Source organism: Calliphora vicina, chromosome 3 (genome assembly GCF_958450345.1).
Source record: "Calliphora vicina chromosome 3, idCalVici1.1, whole genome shotgun sequence".
In the NCBI taxonomy this organism is placed as follows: domain Eukaryota; kingdom Metazoa; phylum Arthropoda; class Insecta; order Diptera; family Calliphoridae; genus Calliphora; species Calliphora vicina.
In genome coordinates, this window is record NC_088782.1 from 61,457,466 (window position 1) to 61,483,487 (window position 26,022).

The following is a 26,022-nucleotide window of genomic DNA, read 5'->3' on the forward strand; positions in this document are numbered from 1 at the left end:
GGCACACCTTCACGTGAGGTGACCATGCCCTCAAAAAGATCCTACAGAATGTCCAATGAGGCATGATCTATGTGGTGGGGGGACATTTGTATGCTGCTAGATGAAATCATGGACCGATATTGTATTCCAGATAGTATATCAGGAATATTTCAGCCAACTTGCTCCTTTAATTTTGGGCAGACGAACGGACATAGCTGGCCCAAACGAAGGAAGCTAGCTGCCCATATATAGATCGTTTAGATTATAAAAGAAAAGTGTTTTTGCCCATATGTATACATGGTGTGTGTATACAAGTCTATTTATGTATGCGTGTACTTGAGTACATAGAAACCACATAACAACTACAAATGCAAATGCAAACAACATAAATACATAAATAGATGTATGTAAGTACTAGGTAACATTAACTGTCAACATGTCATAAAAAATGACAAACAAATTTTGTTTTTAAGGTTCAAGGTTGCTACTAACCTGATGAGTTTAACAATAAATTCTAACAAGTACGTAAATTTTTCTTTAAAACACAAATTTTGGTTTGAAATGAGAGCCATAATTTTAACAAAAATTCTTAAGACTTTTATTGCAGAAAATTCTAAAAGCCCATTTTTAATTTAGAAAATGAGAACATTATACATATATTGTATTGGTGCAGGTTATAGGCTGAAAGCATCATACTCTTTCGAAAATGAGACTCCCAAAAAGTGACTGCTGTTACTGGTTTCCGATATCGCGACATGATAACAGAGTTATTTCTGCCTAAAGTTTATGAAATTGACATGGACGTTATTTCAGTTGAATATTCCAAACATCCCATGAAACAATTCAATTAAAGCATGATATACTTCCTAGTCGTGACGCTCCTGTTTCAGTAATCGGAATCATTAGATTTATTTTTATGAGCTTATTTGAAGTCAAAGGTTTTTTTCAGTAAACCCATATTTTCCGCATCTTTAACCAGCCCTCAGAGGAGGCTCCTCTTTACGCAATTCATCGCATTAGTTTTAAAAATATATGTATTAGGGTGTCCCTTATTTTATACTTTTAAAATTTTCGATTATCCATAGGTCTAATTGTTATCCGTCATATAAAAACCAAATTTAAAAAAAATCGTATTACGTTTAAAGGTTGCATTTTTTGTTTCGAGTTTTGTGTACTCTGACCCAAATAGGCCAGCCAAAAAAGTTTGAAAACCAAGAATTGGATGCACTACTCCTTGAATATTGTTGTCAAACTCAATAACAGCTTGCAAAATCATTGGTAGCTACTCAGTCAGAAATCTCAAAACATTTTCAAGCAGCACGATTCATCCAAAAGCAGGGAAATTCAATCCCATACGAATTAATGTCGAGAGAAATGATAGTTGAGCGCAATAAAAAAACAAGTAAGAAAGTATGGTCGGTCAAGCCCGACCATATAATATCCTACACTAAGTAAAAGAGCAAAAACATTTTTCTTTTAAAATTTCAATAATTTATATTTTTGAGTGATTTTCGGAAGTGGGCCTTATATGAGAATTATGACCAATTATGGACCGATCACCATGAAATTTATGTCTATATCGAAGTTAGCTATATTGAATTTTGTGTGTATACCAACATTTTTAAGCGATTTATGCACGTTAAAGTGATTTTCGGAAGCGGGTCTATATGGCAGCTATGACTAATTATGGAGCGATCGTAACAAAATTCGGTGACATAAATTTCGTATATATAAAATTTATTTGGAGTGGAACTTGTGGAGATACATTAATAAATTAAACATTTATGACCGATAAAGTCTAATTTTGGAAGGACATTTGTAAAACAGGCAAGTTTAAACAGGCTTGGTCCTTGGGCCAAAAAAATAATATGTACCAAATTTGATCGAAATATCTTCAAAATTGCGACTTGTACTCTGCGCCCAAGGTTTATATGGACAGCCAGCCAGCCAGCCAGCCAGCCAGCCAGACGGACGGACGGACATCGTTTAATCGACTCAGAAAGTGATTCTAAGTCGATCGGTAAACTTTAAGGTGGGTGTTAGACTAATATTGTTGGGCGTTACAAACATATATACAAACACATTATACCCTCCCCACTATGGTGGTGTAGGGTATAAAAATGTTTGCACCAAATCATTACTTGCAATGAAAAGCCGAAACGTAAGTGATCGTATGCGAAGCCCCGCCAAACAGCCGAATCGACACCAAAGTCAAATATACATGGCGCTAAGGTAATGATCTGTATTTGGAGGGACCGAAAGGGTCCGCCCTGAATGCGGCCTAGGGTAGCCCTTAATAGACGAAACTTGGATTATTGCCAGTCTCACCACCCAGTTTGGTGAACATTGGTAAAAAAAAATCATCCATTTATCATCATGCATTTATTTACAAGGGGAAAAAATGAAATTTTTTTCAGTTTTTGTAAAAATTTAACCATTAAAAAATTACTTTTGCTATTTAATTTAAAAGAATAGAAATGTGTACGTAATTGTCGTTCTAATGAGACATAAAAAAACAGAAATTGAACAAAAAATTTTAAAGTTATTAAAAATCCCCCAGGCCATTAACGTGTCACAGGCAACTAGAACAAGAAATGTAGTAACAAAATTAACATATTTTGAGAAATATTAAAATAAAAGCTAATTTTTACATAAAATATATCCATATTTACTTTTATATGAGTTTTTGTCTTCGTAGGATACCGTTAACCTATCCTATAAAAAAAATTTAATGGCTGTTTCAAAACTCCATTTTCAAATTTTTAAAAATTTTGTTAAACAAATTTCAGAATTTTTTTGATCATCTCATTGGGATTTATTTGGCAATATAATAGGGAATAAAAATATGAAAAAAATTGGAAATATCTCTTATAGTATTGCCGTTCCTGCAATTTAAATTTTGAAATTTTCGAGAAAAACTAATTTTTTGGCCATTTTTTTCCTTACTGATATGAAGTTTTAGTAAAACCTGTTCAGAATATTATAGTCCAGGTAAAAATATAGTCTGAAAGTTTTACTAAAATAGGAAAACGTTAAACCTTAATCGTGAAGGTCAAATGTAAATTTTTTCAATATTTGGAATTTCTAATTTAAAGATAGCGAAATGTTATTTATTTTTGGGCCGATTTTGACAAAACTAGTATTTATAATAATAGCACAATGTTAGTAAAGTCCAGTCCAGTCCTTGCACCGTCCGACTACTATTTGTTTTGGTCGATTTAGAACGCTCTCTTTGGGATATGCTTCACTTCACAACAGAATATCCGAAATTGGGTTGATTCGTTATTGAGAAAGAACGAGCAGTTCTTTTGGCTCGTAATCCATATGTTACCAGAAAGATGGGAAATTTATATTGTACAAATGTTTCAAAATAAAAGCTAAACATTTGAAAAAATCTCTCATTTTCAAGTCAGCATGTTTTTGAAAAATATCGATATTTTGACCAAAACTCGAAACTTCAAATAAATGTTATCTGTTAAAATTTTTTCATTTGGTTTTAAGATAATGCGTCATGACAGAGAACGATTTTTTGGACCTTGGAAGCTTAAAAAAGGGCCACTCTTAAATAAATTAAATGTGTTAAGCCACACTACCATGAAGAATTCATTTGGGATATAAGTCTTTTTCATAAATACACTTATGTCAGTGACCTTTTTACAATTTCCTTATGCCACTGTTACAAACAAACAAATTTTTTTAAGGTATTTTTTATTATTTGATTATAGAAAAATGTGCTTAAATGCAACAAGCAGCAGAAAACATGTGAAACAAATAGAGGGTAATAAATCTGTAACTTCATAACGCACAATCAATCCGATTTGAATAAAATTTTACATGAGCAAATAGACAGTGTTTTCAAGTTTAAAATTTGAGTTTGGACCTCATGGGCCCATCAAGGGCCCACAAAGTATGACACCTCGGGTATGCTACATTCTAAAATGATACTATTTCTTCATTTGGTTTCAGATTTCAAAAAAATTATATATAAAGAATCTCCACGTCGAGCACTTTTTTCGCTAGTTTTTTTTAAAAACAGTACTATTCTTCTTTTTAACTTATCTAATGAATTTCGAAAAAGATGTATAAGAAATTTACATTTTTTGAGAAGCTAATTTTACATAAAATATTCTAAATGAAAAAAAGTTTGAAAATTATTGATATCGAGGGGACAAGGTTCATCCAAAAAACGCATATTTTTTATGTAAAAAATTTAGGGCAAAATTTCTCAAATTGCATAGTCGATAGCGAAATATAGTAACCAATTTTAGATGGCCAAATATGTTCTAAATTACTTTGCAGAAGGCTCCGATAAGTCCGCCTTTAGTATGCATATTATTGCAAAAAAACTAAAAATTTCATTTTTGGGATTTTTCAAAACTTTTTTGGGAATTCCGGGATTCATGATAAAATATTTCAAAATTTATTTCCCGGTTTACATTTTCATTAAAAAAATCTATATAAATTTAAAATTTCGCTAAAAAATATTTTATTTCAATTTGAAAAATTTGTATCTTTGCAAAAACTCAATGAAAAGCATTTTTTGTTATATTTTTCAAAAAAGTATTCCATGAATTTTTTAATTGTCGAAAGTTATATTTTTGAAAACTAGACAAAATCCCCTATCCAACGATATATAATGTGTCTACATTATATTTTTGACATGACAAATTAGTTAGGGAAAACTTAACAACTCGCAGAGAATTTACCTAGCACTTCACAGTGGGGCAGAATCATAATTTTTGGAAATAAATCTGTCATTTTCAAACTGCTTATCCGCTCAGGATAAAATTTGACATAGGCGTAGCCAAATAGTATTCGAGTTCAAGTTATTAAAATGGGCCCTACAAATGTTCCAGGGACGGCGCTATGGGGCCTCAAAGTAGGGTACCTTCGTCATGTAAAATTTTTAAACACGTGCAATTTTTTTTGTTTCCCATCCGATTTCAAAGTTTTTTATATTTTTTGAAAGCGCTCGGCTAGGTCTTGAAAAAACATGCTTGCGTGTGCTATTTATATCTTATAATTTCCGAATTAGAGGTATTTCAAAATTGAAATTGTAAAATTTTGCCACAACTTGGATCCCTTTTTTAAAAATATTGGTCGGACTTTTAAACCGAATTTTTTTTTGTTGGTTAGATAACTAAATTACGCATAACATACAAAAGATTTCAGACCAATATCAATTACGGATCCAAAAATAAACGATTTTCAATTTAAATATTCAAAAAATAGTTGATTTTTGCTGTTTTTTGGGCGAAAAGGTGACTTAACTCTTTTTCTTTTAAAAAAATAAACTTTCTTTAAGAACATAAAACAATTTTATATTTTTCTATAAGGTATCTTTACGAAGAACATTTGGGTATAAAAAAGATGTCCTATTTTTGCAAGTATGTTTCCCCTACGCCCTTCGGAATGTGTCCTATTTTTTTATCAAAATTTCAACTTTGGGGCACATTTTCTAAAATCCCAAAGCTGGAATCAAAAAACGGGAAGCAGTTTTAGAAACCTCAATGTGTTCCTTATTAACTCCCAAAGTATTTTCACAGCCCAGAAGAAAATGTGGACCCCATTGTCAAAATTGTAAAAAAATCCATTTTTGAGATTTTTGCTCCAATTTTTAGGAATTGCGGTATTCCCTCTGACCTTTTGACAAGTTTTTTTACAATTTGTTATTTAGAATAACAATTTTACATACTACATACATATTTATTGAGTCTAAAACTAAAATTTGTATAAAATTCTTAATAGGATGGCAAATAATAGGACCAATTTGATCCACATTTATTCCGAACTAATAGATAAGTAAATGTTTGGTCTTACAAACAAAATTTCAGGTCAATATCTCAATTAGATTCAAATATACGCCACTTTAAAACTATGTACATTGTACATCCATCAAAAATATTTCAAATAATAACTTATATACACGATTCATACATCAATATCTCCGAAATTCTTCCGGCTCGGTCGCTATTTAAAATCAAGAAAATCGGTCGACAATGGCTGAGATATAAGAAAAAACCAGGACAACCTCGATTTTTTACCTATTTTTGACCTATATCTGGATTACTAAGTCATTAATATAGACAATATGAATATCTAATGATAGATATTTCAAAGACCTTTGCAACGACGCACGGTGGCTCATATCTCAATTTCATCGGCCAAAAGTCCAAATTTTTGTTAACTCCGATTTCAAAAATTTTAATGCCATTCAATAGTAAACACATTGAAACTAAGGTAGCCAAACAATTAGATTGTGTGCAATTGTGTGCGTGGCATGCTGTTAATGTCAAATATTTTATGTCATTTTATAAAAAATTGATCAGAAGTAAATTATCATTACTTGCAAACTATTATAGATAATTGGATGATTTTTCTTTTGTTATGTTGGTAGGATAATAGTCTTTAAGAGCTGATATGATTTGTCATTGTTCCGTTTATACCTGATGTGTTATTAATTTTTTTTTTCTCAGGTACTATATTTTAGCCAAATTTGAATTTCAGTGAAGTAAAAGTGCTTAGGGTCAAAAGGGGTTAAACAAATTTTACAACCAGGAGAAAGTCCAAAGTGTCCTCTTTAAGCCTATATATACTTGTTGACCTGTTTTGACCTGTTTGTTAAACACTTTTTGCATTTGAATGAAATTACTCCCAAATTTTTGTTCTATTTTTATTTTATTTGTTCATATGACTGGCGCAAAGTACAAGTCGCAATTTTGAAGATATTGCGATAAAATTACTGAAATCGGTCCACTATTTCACTTAGCACCCATACAAATGTTCTCCCGAAGTTATACTTTATCGGTCGTAAATGGTTAATTTATATATCTACACAAATTTTGCTCCAAATAAGTTTTATATAAACTGAATTAATGTCACCTAATTTTATGATGATCGGTCCATTATTAGTCATAGCTTCCATATAAGACCCGCTTCCGAAAATCACTTTAACGATCATAAATCTCTTAAAAATGTTGGTATAAACATAAAATTCAATAGAAATAACATTCATATAGAAGTAAATCACACGACCTAATTTCCTGGCGATCGGTCCATTATTAGTCATAGCTTCCATATAAGACCCGCTTCCGAAAATCACTTTAACGAGCATAAATCTCTTAAAAATGTTGGTATAAACATAAAATTCAATAGAAATAACTTCCATATAGACATAAATCACACGACCTAATTTCATGGCGATAGTCATATCATAGCTCCCATATAAGACCCGCTTCCGAAAATCATTCACGAAAATAAATTATAGTGTAGGGTAGTATATAGTCGAGCTTGGCCGAACATACTTCCTTACTTGTTTTTATCTGCTGATAACTTTTTTAATAAGTATAGCTGATTCAAAAAATAAAAAATTTGCATTTTCATACTAAATGCTATAAAAATTAAATTTTAACCTTAAATTGCGCAACAACTGCTAAACGGATTTTAATGAAATTAAAACTAGAGAAAAATTCAAAAAAAAGTTTCTAAAATATCTCTATCGGTTCAAAAGTTACAGAGTTTTGGCCGATGAATAACGAAAATGAGCGACTGTGCGACTCATATCGGAAAAAATATTTCTTAACCCGAATTTTTTTTTTTCAAATTTAAAAAATTTTAAAATTTTAAAATTTAAAAAAAACAATTTGAAAAAATTTTTTTCCAAAAAATGAAAAAAACTGAAAAAAAAAATTTGTTCACTTAAAAATATTTCAATTTTTTATTTTGAAGTATAATTTGGTGAAGGGTATATAAGATTCGGCACGGCGGAATATAGCTCTCTTACTTGTTTAGTATGAAAAAGTGCAATATTTTTGATGGAAGCAGTTTTAAAGTGACATATTTTTGAATCTAATTGAGATATTGACTTGAAATTTTTTTTCTAAGGCCAAAAATTAACTTATCTAAACAAAAAAATATAACTTGGAATAAATGTGCATCAAATTGTTCCTAATATTTGCAATCCTATTAAAATTTTTATACAAATTTTAGTTTTAGAATCTCAATAAATATGTAATAAAATCTTTATTTATTAACAAAACCCAATGGAATTTTCAACGTTTTCTTATAATTGTTACACATGCTATAATAAATTTAATGAACCTACCATTTCAATATCTGCCTGTGGCTTTCCCAATAAATTCTGAAAAAATTTACACCGTTTTGAATAATAATATTTCAGTTATTTAAAACCAAATGACCCTCATGCACATTCGCTGCTTCCCATGCGAATGTGCATAAACATGAATATTAAATATCACTATTTTTCTGGTTTTTCCACTCATTAATTATTTTTGTATTGTTGTTATTTTTTTATATTTTTTATTAAAAAAAAACAATTTTTTCTACATAAAATGTGTTCAATCGAATTTCAGTAGAGAAATTTGATGATATTGCCACAAATGATACATTTTCTGGATCAAGATATTTAAATTTCAGTTCAATTTGCTTAATTTTAAAAAAGGTCAAATCAATATTAAATTTGTATTACAGTCTAATGTTATAAAACAGGATAATTAAGTAAAATTCATTAAAACAGTTTATTTCGAACTATAATTGCGACCCTTTCTACCAAATACCATTCATTATTCATTGCTTTAAATTATTCGGTCGAACCCTACAAATAAATATCAAATTTCCACTCACATCTACTAACTATTATTAAGTCTGTCTGCATATTCCACCATACATTTTTATATTTTAAAATATTTATGAGTTTATTTATTTATTTTATTTTTTTCTATCTCCCCCATTTATTATTCTGAAGGCTCTGGTATGCTGGGTGGCTGGTGGTTTGGCTGTTCGCCCTCATCGCCGGATAGTAATTTTCTACGTGTGGCGAATGCATTTCCCAATCGTCGTTTATCAGACAATACATTAATGACACCAAAAATACGTATTGCACCATCGTGCGCCTCATCGCCGGGTGGAACGCCTGGCAGTGGTTTGCCAACACGTCGTCATTCCAGCATTGGTCCACAGGAGAGACGTGGCTCAACAATAAATCTATCGCCACCTACGGTAAGTTGTCATTTATTTTTGCTGTTGTAATCACACTTTATTATTGATGGTGTATTTATTATTTATTTATTTGTTTGTTATTTTTTTTTTTTGTTTGAAATTGTTTTTTTTTTATTATAAGTTTTACTATTGAAACCATAATTTTATTGTTCTTTTTTATTGAAGATATTCTTTTAATAACAATTTTTATTTTGCGGTCAAATTGACAAATATTATTATATTCTTTCTGTATTTTTTGCTATTGTTTTGTGATTTAAGTTGTGATTAATTTTGCTGTTTGAGGCTGAAATGTTTCCATTGTCAAATTAATGAAATTTAAATGCAATTTATGAATTGTCACACCTGTAAAATTGATATACATACATACTTGAGGGATTATTGTGCTTTTAATAATTGAATATTTCTCTATTAGTCTTAAGCTATTTAAATACAGTTTTTTTTTTAGTATGAGTTTTAAATTGTTTATTTAGATTTAAATTAAACACGTAGGGAGGGACAAAATATAGTTGCACATGTTTCCATAACAATTTAACAATATTATGGTCACTTGAATTATGTATATGATTACGGTAGCCATAATATGTTTAAGTTAATTTAGAGTATTAATCACCTTCCTTGTTAGCACACTGTAGCCAACAAATGAATCTACATTTTTTAATACTGAAAATAAAAAATATCTTTAAAAGAAATGAAAACTGACACTAATTCTTATCAAACAGTTAAATACAAATCCTAAAAACTGTTACAAGAAATAAGGTGAGACTCTCAGGAATATTTATAAATAATTTAATATTAACAAGTAAGAAAGTATAGTGGGAGCAACCATAAAATTAGCTGGCATGACTTCTGTATATATGAAACCTATTTGTGTTAAATTTTATTTGAATACCAAACATTTTAAGAAATCTATACTCATTAAAAGGATTTTCGGAAGTGGGCATCATATGGAGATATCTTTGCTTGATAAGACTATACCCTCATCTGTGTTTCTATTACTGGGTCCATAAATAATTGTCCCACTTATGTTCTGGGTGCAAATTCCCGAACGTTCCACTCTTATATTGGTTATGTAGGAGACCGGGTATATTCGAATAAAACCGGTTTATCTGGTTGAGCACACACGAATTTTGGGATCAATGAGAACAAACCTAGTATTAGAACATTGGACTACATGTTATCGACTTTGGAATTGCACTGGAATTGCAGAATATTCATACATTCAAATCGTGAAATTGCTAATCAGGTGTGGTTCATTGCTGCGCAGTGGGAACATTTCGAAAACTAATTAAAATAAATATGTAATTTCTAGATGGATATAACGATTTTAATAAAACAACCAATGGCAACAGAAGAGGTAGTTCCGAGTTTTAATTTTGAATTTAGGCCTAATAGAATATGGAACCTGGGCATATATATGCTAAATGGAACCTGGGCATATATATGCTAAATGAATGAGACTAGAGGGTCAATAAGTACGTGGCTTTTTGAATGAAACATAGGTTTTTGTATTAAAGATCATTTTAGTTTTCAACATAGTATCCTTTGAGCTCTATACTAAAGTTTCTCCAATTTTTTAACCATTTCATCAAATAAGATTTATTGAGGTCATCGAAATAGGGATTTAATGAAATCCCTATTTCGATGGGAAACAAGAAATAGTCGCTCGGGGCTAAATCCGAAGAATAGGGCGGATGATGGAGCAATTCTTAGCCTAATACTTGAAAACAGCACATCGCATTGTCCAAGTGAAAAATACGTTTTTTTTTTCTCATACATACTGCGGTTGAACAACGGCATGATCCATGTGAGATGCCTACGGCTTCCACAATCTCTCGCACATTCAATCTTCGATCGGCAAACACTGTATCGTGAATTTTTGTTCAATTGTTTTGGTCGTCAAAATTTCAACTGGACGTTCAGAACGTTCGGTATCTTCCGAGCTTGTACAAAATTTGGTTAATCCCTTTTTTCCATTGAAATTGATGATGCAGAATATTTATCAAGCAGAACTTGAGATATCGCTATTAATGGCTGTCAAACACAAACTAAATGACGCAACTTGTTGAATGAATGACGCCTGTTGACAAGAGCAGTGCTGTCCTTTCTGTTAAGAGGCGCGAAATTCCAAAGTAACGAACTTATTGGCCCGCCATCTTGTATAAAAGTGTAGGAAATTGTGTTTCCTTTTCCAAAATGTATTAAATTTTTAATATTTAAACAATTGATGGCAGGTTTTTTGCAAAAACAAATCTGAAGTAAAGTAAAGCAGAAGTAAGAAGGAAAAAAGTTAAAGATGTTTTATTGGCAGTCCAACAAATCCCAAAAAAAAAAACAAGTAAGAAAGTATGGTCGGTCAAGCCCGACCATATAATACCCTACACTAAGTAAAAGAGCAAAAACATTTTTCTTTTAAAATTTCAATAATTTATATTTTTGAGTGATTTTCGGAAGTGGGCCTTATATGGGGACTATGAACAATTATGGAGCGATCACCATGAAATTAGGTCGTGTGTTTTATGTCTATATGAAAGTTTACTATGTTGAATTTTGTGAGTATACCAACATTTTTAAGCGATTTATGCACGTTAAAGTGATTTTCGGAAGCGGGTCTATATGGGAGCTATGACTAATTATGGACCGATCGTAACAAAATTTGGTGACATGAATTTTGTATATATATAACTTATTTGGAGCGCAATTTGTGGAGATACATTTATAAATTAAACATTTATGACCGATAAAGTCCAATTTCGGAAGGACATTTGTATGGGGGCTAGGTGAAATATCTCACCGATTTCTACCAGTTGCAATAGGCTCCGTCCTTAGGCCTTATATGTACCAAATTTTATCGAGATATCTTCAAAATTACGACCTGTACTCTGCGCACAAGGTTTACATGGACAGCCAGCCAGCCGACCAGCCAGACGGACGGACATCGTTTAATCGACTCAGAATGTGATTCTAAGTCGATCGGTATACTTTTTGGGCGTTACAAATATCTGCACAAACGCATTATACCCTCCCCACTATGGTGGTGTAGGGTATAAAAAGTGCCCTTAATTTGGATTTTTTGTTATACTCTCAGGAATGTTTATACATAATTTCATATTCATAAGTTTTGGACTTTGGATTTCAAAAGTAAAAATGTACCAATATGCATGTTATATTTGGTAGGTTCTTTAAAATAATCAAAAAGTACCATTAAGGCCCACTTTAGACTTTTCTTATATGTATATGCCGTCTTAGTATGGTGGAATGGGCTAGAGAACTCTGTTTGTTTCTATTACTGGGTCCATAAAGACTACATTTTGGTAATGTAGGAGCCCATAGAAATGAATCTACAGGATATATTCGAATAAAACCGATTGATGTGGTTGAGCATATGCGAATTCTGGGAATCAATGAGAACGATCATAGTATTAGATTTTGGAATTGCACTGGAATTATAAAATATTTATACCTGAAAGAGATCAGTAATAGAATTATAGTCGTGAAAATGTGTATCAGGTGTGGTTCACTGATGATCTGTGTTAAAATTTGGAAAAAAAAATAAAAAAATAAATAAATCTGTGATTTCTAAACGGTTATTATGACTTTAATAAAATTTCCAATGGCTACAAAAGAGTTTTAATCGAGTTTTAGTTTTGAATTTAGAACTTATAGAATATCCAAAGCATATTTATGCAAAATTTAAAACGTGCAAAATGTATTTTGAAGCCATGTATGAGAATAGAGAAATATATAATAGATGAATAATTCCATGAATTTTTGAATGAAACCTGTGTTTGGATAAAAAATCATTTTAGTTTTCAACATAGTGTTCTTTGGCCTCTATACATTTTGTCCAACGTTTCTCCAAATTTTTCATCCCTTCCAAAAAATAATATTTGCCGAATCCATCGAAATAAGCAATAGGTGAATTCTCTTTCCGCCGAGCCATTTCTAAAAGTTTGAAAACAATAAATGAGGGAGCAATTCGAACCCAACTACATGCTTTCTTTCATTATCCTGGTGCCTTCTTTGCCACCGATTCACCCCGAGCAACGCACTCTTTTGACTACTGTTTATTTTGGTGGATCCACGTTTCGTACACGGTTACGAAACAGCGCAAAAACTCGTCCATATTGCGGTTACATTCCAGCGAAGTTGTCACACGATTGCGTTTGTGTGATCATTCAAAATGAGCAGAGCCATGTGACATGCCTATGGCTACCACAATCTCACGCACTTTCACTATCATGAATTTTTCAATGAGTAAAGCACTTTTTTACTACTGAAATTGATGGTGCAGAATTCCCATAGTATTTATCAAGCATAACTTGGTTTGAGATATGTTTATACCCTATAATGCGTTTGTGCTGATGTTTGTAACGCCTAAAAATATTAGTCTAACACCCATCTTAAAGTATACTGATCGACTCAGAATCACTTTCTGAGGCAGACGGACAGCCATGTAAATTTTGTGCGGAAATTGTTACGTACATTTGCTTTAGCTCAACGAAGCCTATTGAAACTGGTTGAAATCAGTCCATTATTTCACCTAGCCTCCATACAAATGTCTTCCCGAAATTGGACATTATCGGTTATAAATATTTAATTTATATACAAATTTTCTCCAAAAAAGTTTTATATATACGAAATACATGTCACCAAATTTTATTACGATCGGTCCATAATTAGTCATAGCTCCCATATAAGAACTGCTTCCGAAAATCACTTTAACGTGCATTTATCTCCTAAACATGTTGGTATAGATATAAAATTCAACACAAACTTTCACATTGACATAATTCACACGTCCTAAAATCCGAAATCACGAATATAAATTATTGAAATTTTAAAAGAAAAAAAAGAAAAATATTTTTGCCCATTTACTTAGTTGTTTTTTTCGCAAATACTATCAATCACTAAAATTGGCTGTCAAACATAAACTAAATGACGCAGCTCGTTAAATAGCTTACAGGAGTCAACTGACGGATGTCTGTTGACAGAAGAAGTGTTGCCCCTTCAGTTAAGAAACTCGAAATTCAAAAGTCACGGAGGGTCATCATCGTATATAAAAATATAGAAAATTGTGTTTTCTTTTCAAATGTGTAGTCTTTAATAAAACAATTCATGAACAAAAATTTAAATATCCAGAAATATTTGGATCCGTTTTTAGTAAAAAAAACCAAAAAATGCAAATATCTTGTAAATTATAAGATATAGATTCCATATATGTATATCTTTCGGTTAGGATCAAAATCAAAAAATTGGTATATAGCCATACTTCGGCTATACCTATTCTCTAGCTATGGAAAGGTTTATTAAAATCTGGCCATTCGTTTAGAAATTAAAGATTTATCTTCACTTTTTTACAGCAGTTAATGCTGTTGCCAATGAAGATTTGCTGATGATATTCCCAAATTTCGAAAGACTTGAGCTTCAATATAGAACATGACACTTTTGTATGGCATCCCGCGGTAAATAATTCGTTCTTGCGTTAGAATTTACCCGACATTGGGGTAACTTAACTGGATTCAGCCAGGCCAAAAGTTGCAATTGCTTTGAAAGTGAGATTTTAGGATACTTGTTCCACTATTAACCGGACATTATGGTCTCAGATACCACCAATTTACTTTAGGTAATGTTGAAACAACATAGTGCTTGTTGTTTCGAGATATACTGATATTACTTTCAGAAGGTCTTTCAGAAAAATAACAGTTAAACACGATGCTTGGGCCTATTTGAATGAAGTTTAGGGCTGCACAAAAGGTCATAATATTTCGCACTTGTAATTTTTTTCTCGAATACTACGTTCCCACATAGACAATATGTATGTATATCAAATAAAAGGCCTTTACAAAGCTCCTTTTAGACCAAAATATTCTTTTAGTGTAATTTCAGTAAAACAGGAAAAAAAATACTAAAAATAATAATTAATCACAACTTAAGCCTTATAAAAATCAAATATTTTGATTTAATTTTAAATTTTTCTTCAGTTCATTACTTCTTTAACTTTAATTTCAATTTAATAAAAAAAAAAATATTAAAAAAAAACTACATACGTATACAACCATAATGTTATTTTAAACCTTTTTGTAACTACAACCAACTTACTACTAACTACAACCGGAAAGAGTCCTTAGTAATAACCAAATGAAATCCTAATAATTTTTTTTATTATTTCATTACCTTTTTCCTATCCTCTGGTTAAAAAAAAATAAAAATATATATAAACGACAAATCCCTTTAAACAAAACTAAAATTAAATATAAAAAAAATGTTAAAACTAAAATTTAAACAAAACTCCAACTAACATTTTAACACTAACCCAATAACTATATATAAAACACAATTATTTATATATCTATACATAAACACTCATAATAACACATATATATTATAAACATATACTTTATATACATTTCTCTATATATATATATAAAAAAAAACTCCAATCACATATTTACTACTTAGGCGTATGGTTTTGGTGCAAGAGGTGGCTCAGGATCAAGTCTTTCGGTTCCCTCATCGTCTGTTTATGTAGTAAGTCTAAAAAACTTAAAAACAATATTTACAACAAATCAAAATAATAAGAGATCAAAGGGAACTTGATGATAAATACGAGTATTTATCTAAATAATCATTAAAAAAATATATGAGAAATAATTAAGAAAGAATTACTTGTGCGAGTATGATGTTTTTATACATGTAACAATTCAACGTATTTTACTTACTGCTGTTTTCTAACTAAGATATTAAGAGCAAAATTACAATTGAAACGACAAAGCTACAAACCACAAATAGAAAAGAAAACTAATTTAAAGTCATTTCATTATAGAAAATGGTGAGACTAAATATTTAAATCATTGGTAGGCGGCCATAGCCCTCAGGGGTTCTTTATATGTACTCAACATGATCTGTTGCCAGATTTTCCGATTTATGGACTATTTGGCAATTTTTTTATTTCAAAAATAGCAATCTGTGAATTGCCAATTTTTTGCCTGAAAATCACAAGATTTTCATAAAATCACATAATTAACAAATAGAAAGAATAAAAATATGATGATTCAGATACCCAAATTAAATCGAATAATGCGAATATTTTTCGATTATTTTCATATGCTCATGCATCAGAAGATTCTCGGTACATGCAAATATTTTTGATACTAGGTCCAAGATTTATATATATTGTTACGTTTTAACCTTTTCAAAACGTTGGTTTATTTCCTTTTAATAAACCGGATACTTTTGATTGCAAATAAAAGCCGTTTAGTAGTTTAAAAATTGTAACAACTCTTTATTTATTTAAAATGTACAACAACAGAATTAAATAGTCGCTTAGTACACACTTTATAATGTACATGAATTCACTTGAAATAATACAGCGCACTTTAAGGCACTCAGTTGATGTTTATTTGAATAGCGTCTCTGATAAACTCACTAACGACTGCAACCTTTGCCACTACTTATAACACTGCCATCTGCTCTCTAGAATGTTCTTTAACTGTCAAAGCTCGTATATTCGAAGCCTAGAGCTTTCGAATACACACGCCATCTCTGGTGAACTTTCTACAATGTTCTTTAACTGTCAAAAACTCGAATATTCGAATTCGGCAGCAAACATTCAGCGTTGCCATACTTACGATCAATGATCAACTCAAAGCTTTTATTCAATGTTAATAATACCCACAGATATGTTACAGTTTGAGAGGCACTGCTTTCAAATAGGATTATGCAACTTTAAATCAGCCGTTAATATCGTTATATTTGAATTAAAGTACAATTTCGTAACAATATATATATATCCGACCGAAAATGGAATACAACTTCCATGTATGGACCGGTGCTTCAAAGTCTATTTTTGATCTTCTCCACCGCATACAGGAGAGGGCGATGGTGATTATTGGTGACAGAGTAGGGTATTCAACTCTATTGATTCGATGGAGAACCATCGCAATGTGGGCCACGTTTCACTGTTCTCTCGGTACTACAATGAAATGTATGCTGATGAAATTAGGGAACTTGTTCCTGATACCCCCAGATTTTCGCATAATACACATTCTTAATCAATAACACATTCCTTTGTAGTCGATTGGCCAGTGGACCGCACAACACACTACAGGGAAAATTCGTTATTTAGCCATACTGTACGTATGTGGAATGTAGGAAAGTTCAAATCGAATGTCCACAAATACTACTCCCTCTATACTCTCTCCCATAACTTATTTTACTAGTTCCAACACAATGCTTTGCATGAGTAGGGGTTATCCCCTGAGTGCTGAAACAAAAAAAAATTTACAGCAGCTGGCGATTAAAATGCCAGACACATATTCTGGGCGTCTCGCCATACTACTCCTGGAGGCAGACAAGAAGCAATATCGTCTAGCAGCGGCCAACCTAACATCTAGTAGCCAACCTACCTATTGACCCGCAGATCTTAATAAGATTCCCGATGTAATTGACTTCGCTATGATCAAGACTCGAAATTTTACCAATGCGGTACAAGTTCCCAGTTCCCATGGGATGTTACAGATATTCAAGATGTTCTGGAAATATTGAGCCATTTATAGGAGATAAAAGAATATTCAGGAGCTACGAGACTGAAGGTTAAACTTAATCGGTGCCAAAAAAGATTATATATCGCCTTACAGACTAATAAAGAATCAAATATTAGAAACTATTTGCAAAACTTAGATCCTACTAAGAAAACAGAATATAGTTTGTGGAAGACTGTATCCCCTATGCAACTAATATTGTCGAGACATTCGCTAAGCATTTAGCTGAAGTGTTTACCACATTCTCCGACGATTATTAATGAGAATGAAATTCCGGTTCTCTATCGTGAAGATAGAGCAATTAATGGTATCAAAGCAGGAAAATCCCGTACCTAACTCAGCACTGAGATTTACATATATTGTTTATTTTTAACTTCATATTACGCACTGGATGTTTCGCAACCTCATGGAAAGTTTAAGAGAGTTTCAGTTAGTTAAGTGACGTAATAACGCCTATTCAGTTTCTTGTAAATATTCTTCGATATTTAATATTGAAAAGTTAAGTATTCCTTGAGAGCCTTATACTATATCTTGATACTAATAGCATCAAGGAGACACAGTACCATTGAACAGTTGTATCGAATAAAAGCTCTTATCAGGAAAGCCTTCGAGAGCAAACAGTATTGCTCTGCATGTGTGTTCACGTTTCGTTCACTTTAAGATGAGGCAATTGCACTTCAATATAGATTAACAATATCAGGATACCCGAACAGAGCCATGTAAGGTACCTTGGTATCCATCTCGACCGCAGTCTAACATGGACCCTCAGTATCTTCTTCTAACTTCGTAAAGATACAAAGAAAACAGTCAAAACTTGTAAGAGTACTAACAGGTGCTCCTTGGTACATAGGGATCTCAATGTTCCTACAATACGCGATGAAATCAAATATTCTACTTCGAACTACAAGGAAAAATTACTGGATCATTCAAATCCCCTAGCAAGGGAATTGCTATACTTTGAGGGTCACAGACTCCTAAGAAGAACGGAAACTTTATGCTTAGCCAGATAATCTTATTGATAAATAGATTAAGTTTCCAGGCAGCCCTATAGTGAAGACAGGAAAGAAGAGCAGCTCACTTGGGTCCTGAAAGTAAAAAGATAGAAAAGAGTGACTGATAGAAGTAAAAAGAGCAGGGGACAGTCAGGTGTGATGAAGAGTTAGAAAAGTGAAGAGGAAGAAGGTCCGAAAAAGAGAGAAGAGGTGAGTATTATTAAGCTCCAGTCAATTGGCGGTTATTGGGTTTCTCCGTGGAGGTTCTCGTGTCTGACCTAATTCGCCAATTGATATTCCTGATAAAGGCATTAATACACTCTAGCTTCATGTCCCAAAGACTAATTAAGGTACGATATCCCTGAAACCTTAAGCGTAGATCTCCTAATGCCGAACAATGACAAAGAGATGATAAATGGTCTCATCCTCCTCTTCATTTTGACAACTTGACAGTCTCCTCGCATGATTGCCGAAAGTGTAGTGATCGGTTATAGCAGCCACTGAATCACTTAATTGTGAGCGTAGCAAGCCAAGAACATATGTTATCCGTCCTCGTTTTAGTCGGGGCCATATCGTCCTGGTTATAGTGCATGTGGGTTCACAACCCCATCTAGTCTGAGCTAGCTTGTAGTAAAAGTTACTAATTTGTAGCTTGCATTTTGGTTAACGGAATCCCACATAGGAAGTATCTGTCTCCGTCAGGCAACATGGCGCCTTTTTTCACAGAATCATAAGCAACATAGTTGCCCGTAATATCTCCGTGTCCACGTACCCACTTGAGCACGACTGTTGAATGTCTCGCCATCCTGTTTAAGGATTCCCGGCATTCCTGGACTAAATTAGATGTTGCCGTCTGACTGTCAGTATATATACGAATATCCCTGCCTGATATCTTGTTATAACTGAGCCAGTTAGCTGCACTTTTAATGGACGATATTTGGAATTCTAAAAGATAGCCTAGTTTCGAATTCCTTTATGTAGACACCTACGCCAATACGATCTCCCTTCCTAGAACCGTCCGTATAGACTGAGAGACTTGTCGTGTGATGTAAAAGTCACCATTTCTTCCGTGTTGTATGGAATTGAGTAACCGAAGTTCCTCGACAGTAACAGCCTAGTAATGCAGTATTCGATATTATAAGGAAGATACTTCCTATTGTACTGGCATGACCGTATGGAGCATGTTTCGCACTTAGCCTAAAAGCCGAAGTGAATGTAATTTTTCTGGCCATTAGATCCACAGATATACAGTTCAATGTAGTAAAGAGCGACTTTTTTGCAGTCGTTCTTAGACCTCCTGTTATTAGGATTGCCATTCTGCTTAAAACCTTCCCGAAAAGCATACAAATTGAGCCTTTGTCTAGTGCCTTCCTCCAGACAGAGACTCTATAGAATAATATCGGTTTGGTGACCGTATCAAATAGCCAGTCAACAAACTGGGGTCTAATACCTTTTGATGTCCTTAAAGAGTATTTCCAGGTTTCCAGGTATAACTCTCAAGTATTTTTCGCTGTCCGATAATGATAGTTCAACACCATTTAATCGGGGAAGCAAGAAATGAAGAATCTTATACTTCCTTGTGAAAAATACAAGCTCGGTTCTGCTTGGATTTACACTCAGTCCACTATCAGACAAAAAATTCCTATTTTTTTTTCTTTTTTTGGAAATGGAAATCCCGCAATGTTCAAACAACTTTAGTGAATTTCTCAAATCGTATTCTAAGTTGAAAAAATTCAACTTAACGTTTCCTATAAAAAAACTAACCTAAAAAATAACATTTTTATATGTTAACGAACAAACCTTTTATTAATTATTATGTATTTAGGAATTCACCAATTTTATGGTAGACAATTTTACAACAATTTCCTCCAAAATGAACAATCTTCTTAATTTAGTTAACATTAACTTGTCTTTGATTATAAAATAATAAATTTTCATTAATTCCCTTTTGAATAATATTGTTGCAGTCCGACGCTTGTCGTTTCAATTGTAATTTATCTACGAATATCAGCTACGTCTCTACTACTGTGTGAATGTTTGTAATCGGATTGTCATTATATTTTACTCCCAATATGTATCTTTATAATCATTATTTGTGTCTTTTTTTTTGTAATATGTTGTTATTTCTTTATATACATATCTATATAAAACAAAATAATAAAAAAAATCATATATAAGGTGTCACCTTGTATATAAAAACATGTATATTTTGACAGTTAATAAATTGTATGGAATTTTTCAAATATTAAGTCAAACTTATGTACGAATACATGCTACATGCCACCTAACTACATGTATGGAATATGAATATTGCTCGCATTTACTGATTTTGCCACTTATTTTTTTTCTTGTGATGTCAACTGTTGATGAAATATCTATTTTTTTCGTAATTTACTACACTGCTGTCTTTATTAAATGATATATTTCAAAATATATTTATAAATATATAACAAACAAACAAAAAAAACGCTGTGATACTCATACATTTGCTCAATATTTTTCCTGTTAAATGTATAAAAAAAAAGCTGAAATAATTCTGGTGATGATGATGATTGTTATAAATTTGTTTTTTCCTATTTTAAGTTAATATTCCTTAATTATTTATTTGTTATATTTTGTTTTATTTTTCTGAATGATTTGGTTGATTGCATTTTATCATTGGTATGTGTTTAATAAATGTCGTATTTATTTTTAAAATTGATATGGATACTTTTTATTATGGTTGTTTTTTTTTTTTTTTTTGAAATTACAAATGACATATGTATATTAGGCATATAACTAATTTTGGCGAAATTTTTGGCGTACCATCACGTGATGGCCAATGTTGTAAATCATTTTTTTAGGTCAATTGGAATCAAAAACATCACGCACCATCACCAATTTCTAAAATAAACCAAATTTTTTTTCTCTGAAAAATTATATAAATAATTTCATATTTTTGTTTTGTTTGGTTTCTAAAATAAACCAAATTATCTTTTGAAGTATGTCCGCAATTATTATTAAAATAAAATATATTGTATTTCAAAATAATTGAAAATATTTCATGAAAAACTTTATTGCGTTTGGTGCGAGAACTTTTTTAACAACCGCGAAAAAATAATACCGTGGTTTTTTATATTTTCTAATACTATATACGACTATGCTATGCCAATTTGCATATTTGCAAAAATTGTCAATAGTTATATCCCTACTGTATATCACTTTAAGATAATGTACTCATAATGATATCTTTAAAATGCTAAGGAGTTATTAATGTCACTTCCTAGTAAATGAGATTGACAGGGAATTTGATGGAAAAGAGAAATTGTATTTATTACTAACATTTGGTATGAATTTTATAGACCCTTTAATATATCTACACTATTTCCAAATCTATTTCAGAAATTTCTAATAATATTGCAGAACAAATTTCGAATTTAATTTCAGGCATTTCTAATTGTATTTCAAAATATTTTAATTTTATTTCAGAAATTTTTTGTCTTCTAAAAGAAACATTGTGTAGGGGTGGCTAGTTGGGTGATCGGCTCGGTTTTTAACAACCGCTTATAACCGGTTTTTTTGGTCGGTTTCGGTTTCGAATAAACCGAGTTTTTCTCCTCGAATAGCCGGTTTTTTCTAAAAATGAGTTTTCATGAGTTTTAGTGTATTAAAAACTTAAAAAACATTCAAAATTCAAAAAACTTTTTTAAAAGAAGACTTTTTATATTTAGACACATGTCACAAGTGATCTGGAAGGCCTGAAAACTTGCTCAATGCATTGTTATCTATATGTCCTACAAGTACACTGAGTGAAAGATCATTTTCAATGTCTATAGTTTTATAAAAACAAAAGAAAATATCGATCTACTCCAAAGCATTTAAACTGTGTTTTATTCCTAAGAGATTATTTTAACCTTCATAAGTTCTTCAAATTTACTGACGTTAACGATCTTCTGGTCAAATTTGACCCAAATAGAAAATACATTTTTTTTGTGAATTTAAAAAAAAAAACCTAACGAAATTAAATTAAATTTTTAGAAAAAATGAAATTTTAAATTCAAAATGAGTAAAATTGGGAAGACCTTATGAAGGATAAGAAAAACATAGCTTTAGTATTTACCCTTGTACTGCAAGTATGATGAAAAAGAGACAGATATATATTAGAGCTTGATTGTGCGTAACTAAATTCAAGATTTTTGCTCCAGGTCAAATATGCCCAAATACTTTAAGTCCAAAGAAGTTTATAGATATTTTTTTGTCAATTTGTTTTTCTAAAAACCTAACATAGTTGTTGACATTTGAAATTAAATAAAATTCATAAAATATCAACCAATAACTTTTAGAAAAAATTAAATATTAATTTCAAAATGGGGCAAATTTGAACCGAATACCTTGTGAAGGTTAAAAGAAGTAATCAAAATTGTTTTAATCCCTATTATTTTAATAAATACAGCTGTTTTGCTTCTTATTTCTAGGCGTTTTAATATTTTACCAAAAAACCGGTTAACCGGTTATTATTAAAAAACCGAAATCGAAACCGAAACCGGTTTATTTTAAATTAAAATTTTTCGAAGAAACCGAAAACCATAGTGGCTAGGCCATCCTTCCAAAATAAATTAATCTCCTTATAAGCCATATTATTGAGCCAAAAATTTTGTTATCATTCAGAATATTAATTGAACTTTGCTTTTAATTCCTGCAAAAAGGTCATTAAAAGGTCAGCATTATTTGGTTTGCTGTAATTATTCTCCTAATTTCTGCAGCTCATTACCTACTGGATCTCTTGATTCGTACGGCATGAACACCGAGGCCATGAAAGTAAAAAGATAGAAAGAGATAGAAGTAAAATGAGCAGGAGACAGTCAGGCGTGACCAGTCAATTTGCGGTTATTGGGTCTCTTGGTGGTGGCCTAATTTGCCAATTGCTATTCCTGATAAATGCATTAATGCACTCTAGTTTCATGTCCGAATGCTCAGAAAGACTATTTAAGGAACGATAACCCAGAAACCTTAAGCGTAGATCTCCTAATGCCGAAAAATGACAAAGAAGATGATAAATGGTCTCATCCATCCTCATCTTCATTTTGACAACTTCTTGATAAGTCGTTGTAGGGCAAACCATGTCTCCTCGCATGGTTGCCGAAAGTGTAGTGATCGTTTATATCAGCCACTGGATCACTTAATTGTGAGCGTGGCAAGCCAAGAAAATATGTTGTCCGTCCTCGGTTTAGTCGGGGCCGTATCGGTTATAGTGCATGTTGGTTCACAACCCCATCTAGTCTGAGCGACCTTGTAGTAAAAGTTACTAATATAATACCTCTTCTTATAACCTCATAAATATTTTCAAAATTTTAGTTATAGTTAGTTTATTGGAAAGGATGTGGTAGGAGTAGAAGGTACGGAAGCTAGGACGAAGAGGAGCTCGTAGGAGATGCGGGTCTTACCCTAATTGGGGTTCATACCAGGATAATGGAGCATGAAGGGTAGGTTAGGGTTTTGGATGTGGACGGGATCTTTTGTTATTGTCGAGAGAATCTATTGGTGAATCGAGTACCATTTAAATGTTCGAGGACATGGCTCTACACTCTGACGAGAAGCTAGATATCACTGTGATATCTACTAACAGTCAGAAGGCAGAGGAATCACCTCCCACCGACGAGGAAAAGTTAATCCAAAAGAGTCGATCGTTAGTAGATCGCCCACATGAGACAGGGCTCCAAGATTGTTCTGCTTATCGGATAGAGAGCCGGCTTCAATTACCTCAAAGGAGTAGTATTGTGTTGGTCTTTTTCTGTGTAGTGTCATGCAGATGCTGAAGTCGCCGACCTCATCAGCATGTAGCTTAGGTGAAAGCGCTAAGGTCTTCGGCAAGTTCTGTGTATAATAGTAGGGCATCAACGTAATCTTCACAGGTACCAAGGGTGAAGAGTGCTGGGAAACTTCCAGCTAGTTTACTTAAGGTGTTCCGTAAAGGGGACCTTAAAGGAACAAAGCTGGCAGTGTTCAGCATTACACGACAAAGGTTGTAAAGAACCCGGCATCGGTGAAGACTGGTGGTTTAACTCCTAAGAGAGCTCTTAAAGGCTCCCAAAAGGAGACTATTAAGAGAGCTAAATTTGGGGATGATCAACTATTCTCATCAACTAAGAAGGTGCAGAAAACTTTGAGCCAGTATGATAATTTTCAGGCGACAGGCGATGAGGATGGTTGATCATCCCCAGATTTAGCTCTCTTAATAGTCTCCTTTTGGGAGCCTTTAAGAGCTCTCTTAGGAGTTAAACCACCAGTCTTCACCGATGCCGGGTTCTTTACTACCTTTGTCGTGTAATGCTGAACACTGCCAGCTTTGTTCCTTTAAGGTCCCCTTTACGAAGCATCTTAAGTAAACTAGCCGGAAGTTTCCCAGCACTCTTCACCCTTGGTACCTGTGAAGATTACGTTGATGCCCTACTATTATCCACAGAACTTGCCGAAGACCTTAGCGCTTCAGAAGTTCGATCACCACCGTTCTTATTTTCACCTAAGCTACATGCTGATGAGGTCGGCGACTTCAGCATCTGCATGACACTACACAGAAAAAGACCAACACAATACTACTCCTTTTAGGTAATTGAAGCGGGCTCTCTATCCGATAAGTAGGAGATTTTCGGATTCCACTGCTAGCATTCTCTTCCTTCGTTCGGCTGGTATTCGACAACTCTTCCACGGCTACCTACCGAACAATCTTGGAGCCCTCTCTGTTATGTGGGCGATCTACTAACGATCGACTCTTTAGGATTAACTTATCCTCGTCGGTGGGAGGTGATTCCTCTGCCTTCTGACTGTTAGTAGATATCACAGTGATATCTAGCTTCTCGTCAGAGTGTAGAGCCATCTCCTCGAACATTTAAATGGTACTCGATTCACCAATAGATTCTCTCGACAATAACAAAAGATCCCGTCCACATCTAAAACCCTAAGCTACCCTTCATGCTCCATTATCCTGATATGAACCTCTGTTAGGGTAAGACCCGCATCTCCTACGAGCTCCTCTTCGTCCCAGCTACCCCTTCCATACCCTCTACTCCTACCACATCCTTTCCAACAAACTAACTATAACTAATATTTTGAAAATATGTTTGATCCATTTGATATGTTTATTAAATATTGTGAAAAAACTACTAAAAATGTATATTTAAGCCTTAAATAAATACTTGTGATGATTTATGATCGTTGCAGAAAATAAAGAGTTTTCCAAATTCTATATATAGGATTCAATACGACAAATAGATTATGAAGAATCTTTATGGAAGACTTTTGATTCCTATATCGTGGAATACATATCTGTAAAAATATGCAGATTATATACAATTATTGGAGAATGATGGAAGTTTTACTTTGAATCATCCAGTTGATAATATGAATAATGTGTCACTGTTTATATGTGGCACGGTCTGAATAGAGTGTTGATCATCAAATCTTGCTAAGTCTAGAGTAGTGCGTTTCTCCCATAAAGGTATCATTTGTTTAGAGAA

General features: G+C 32.6%; 1 protein-coding gene across 2 annotated transcripts in view; it reads left to right on the forward strand.

The window, feature by feature from the left end:
* Positions 1 to 26,022, forward strand: part of bma (SCY1-like protein bma) — a 130,225-nt gene that overhangs the window by 79,769 nt on the left and 24,434 nt on the right. The window contains exons 16-17 of one of the 2 annotated variants that reach the window (XM_065505368.1): positions 8,744 to 8,997; positions 15,457 to 15,525. In XM_065505368.1, the coding sequence (XP_065361440.1) occupies positions 8,744 to 8,997; positions 15,457 to 15,525 (323 nt within the window). The remainder of the gene's footprint in view (positions 1 to 8,743; positions 8,998 to 15,456; positions 15,526 to 26,022) is intronic. The other variant, XM_065505367.1, reaches the window with a different exon arrangement.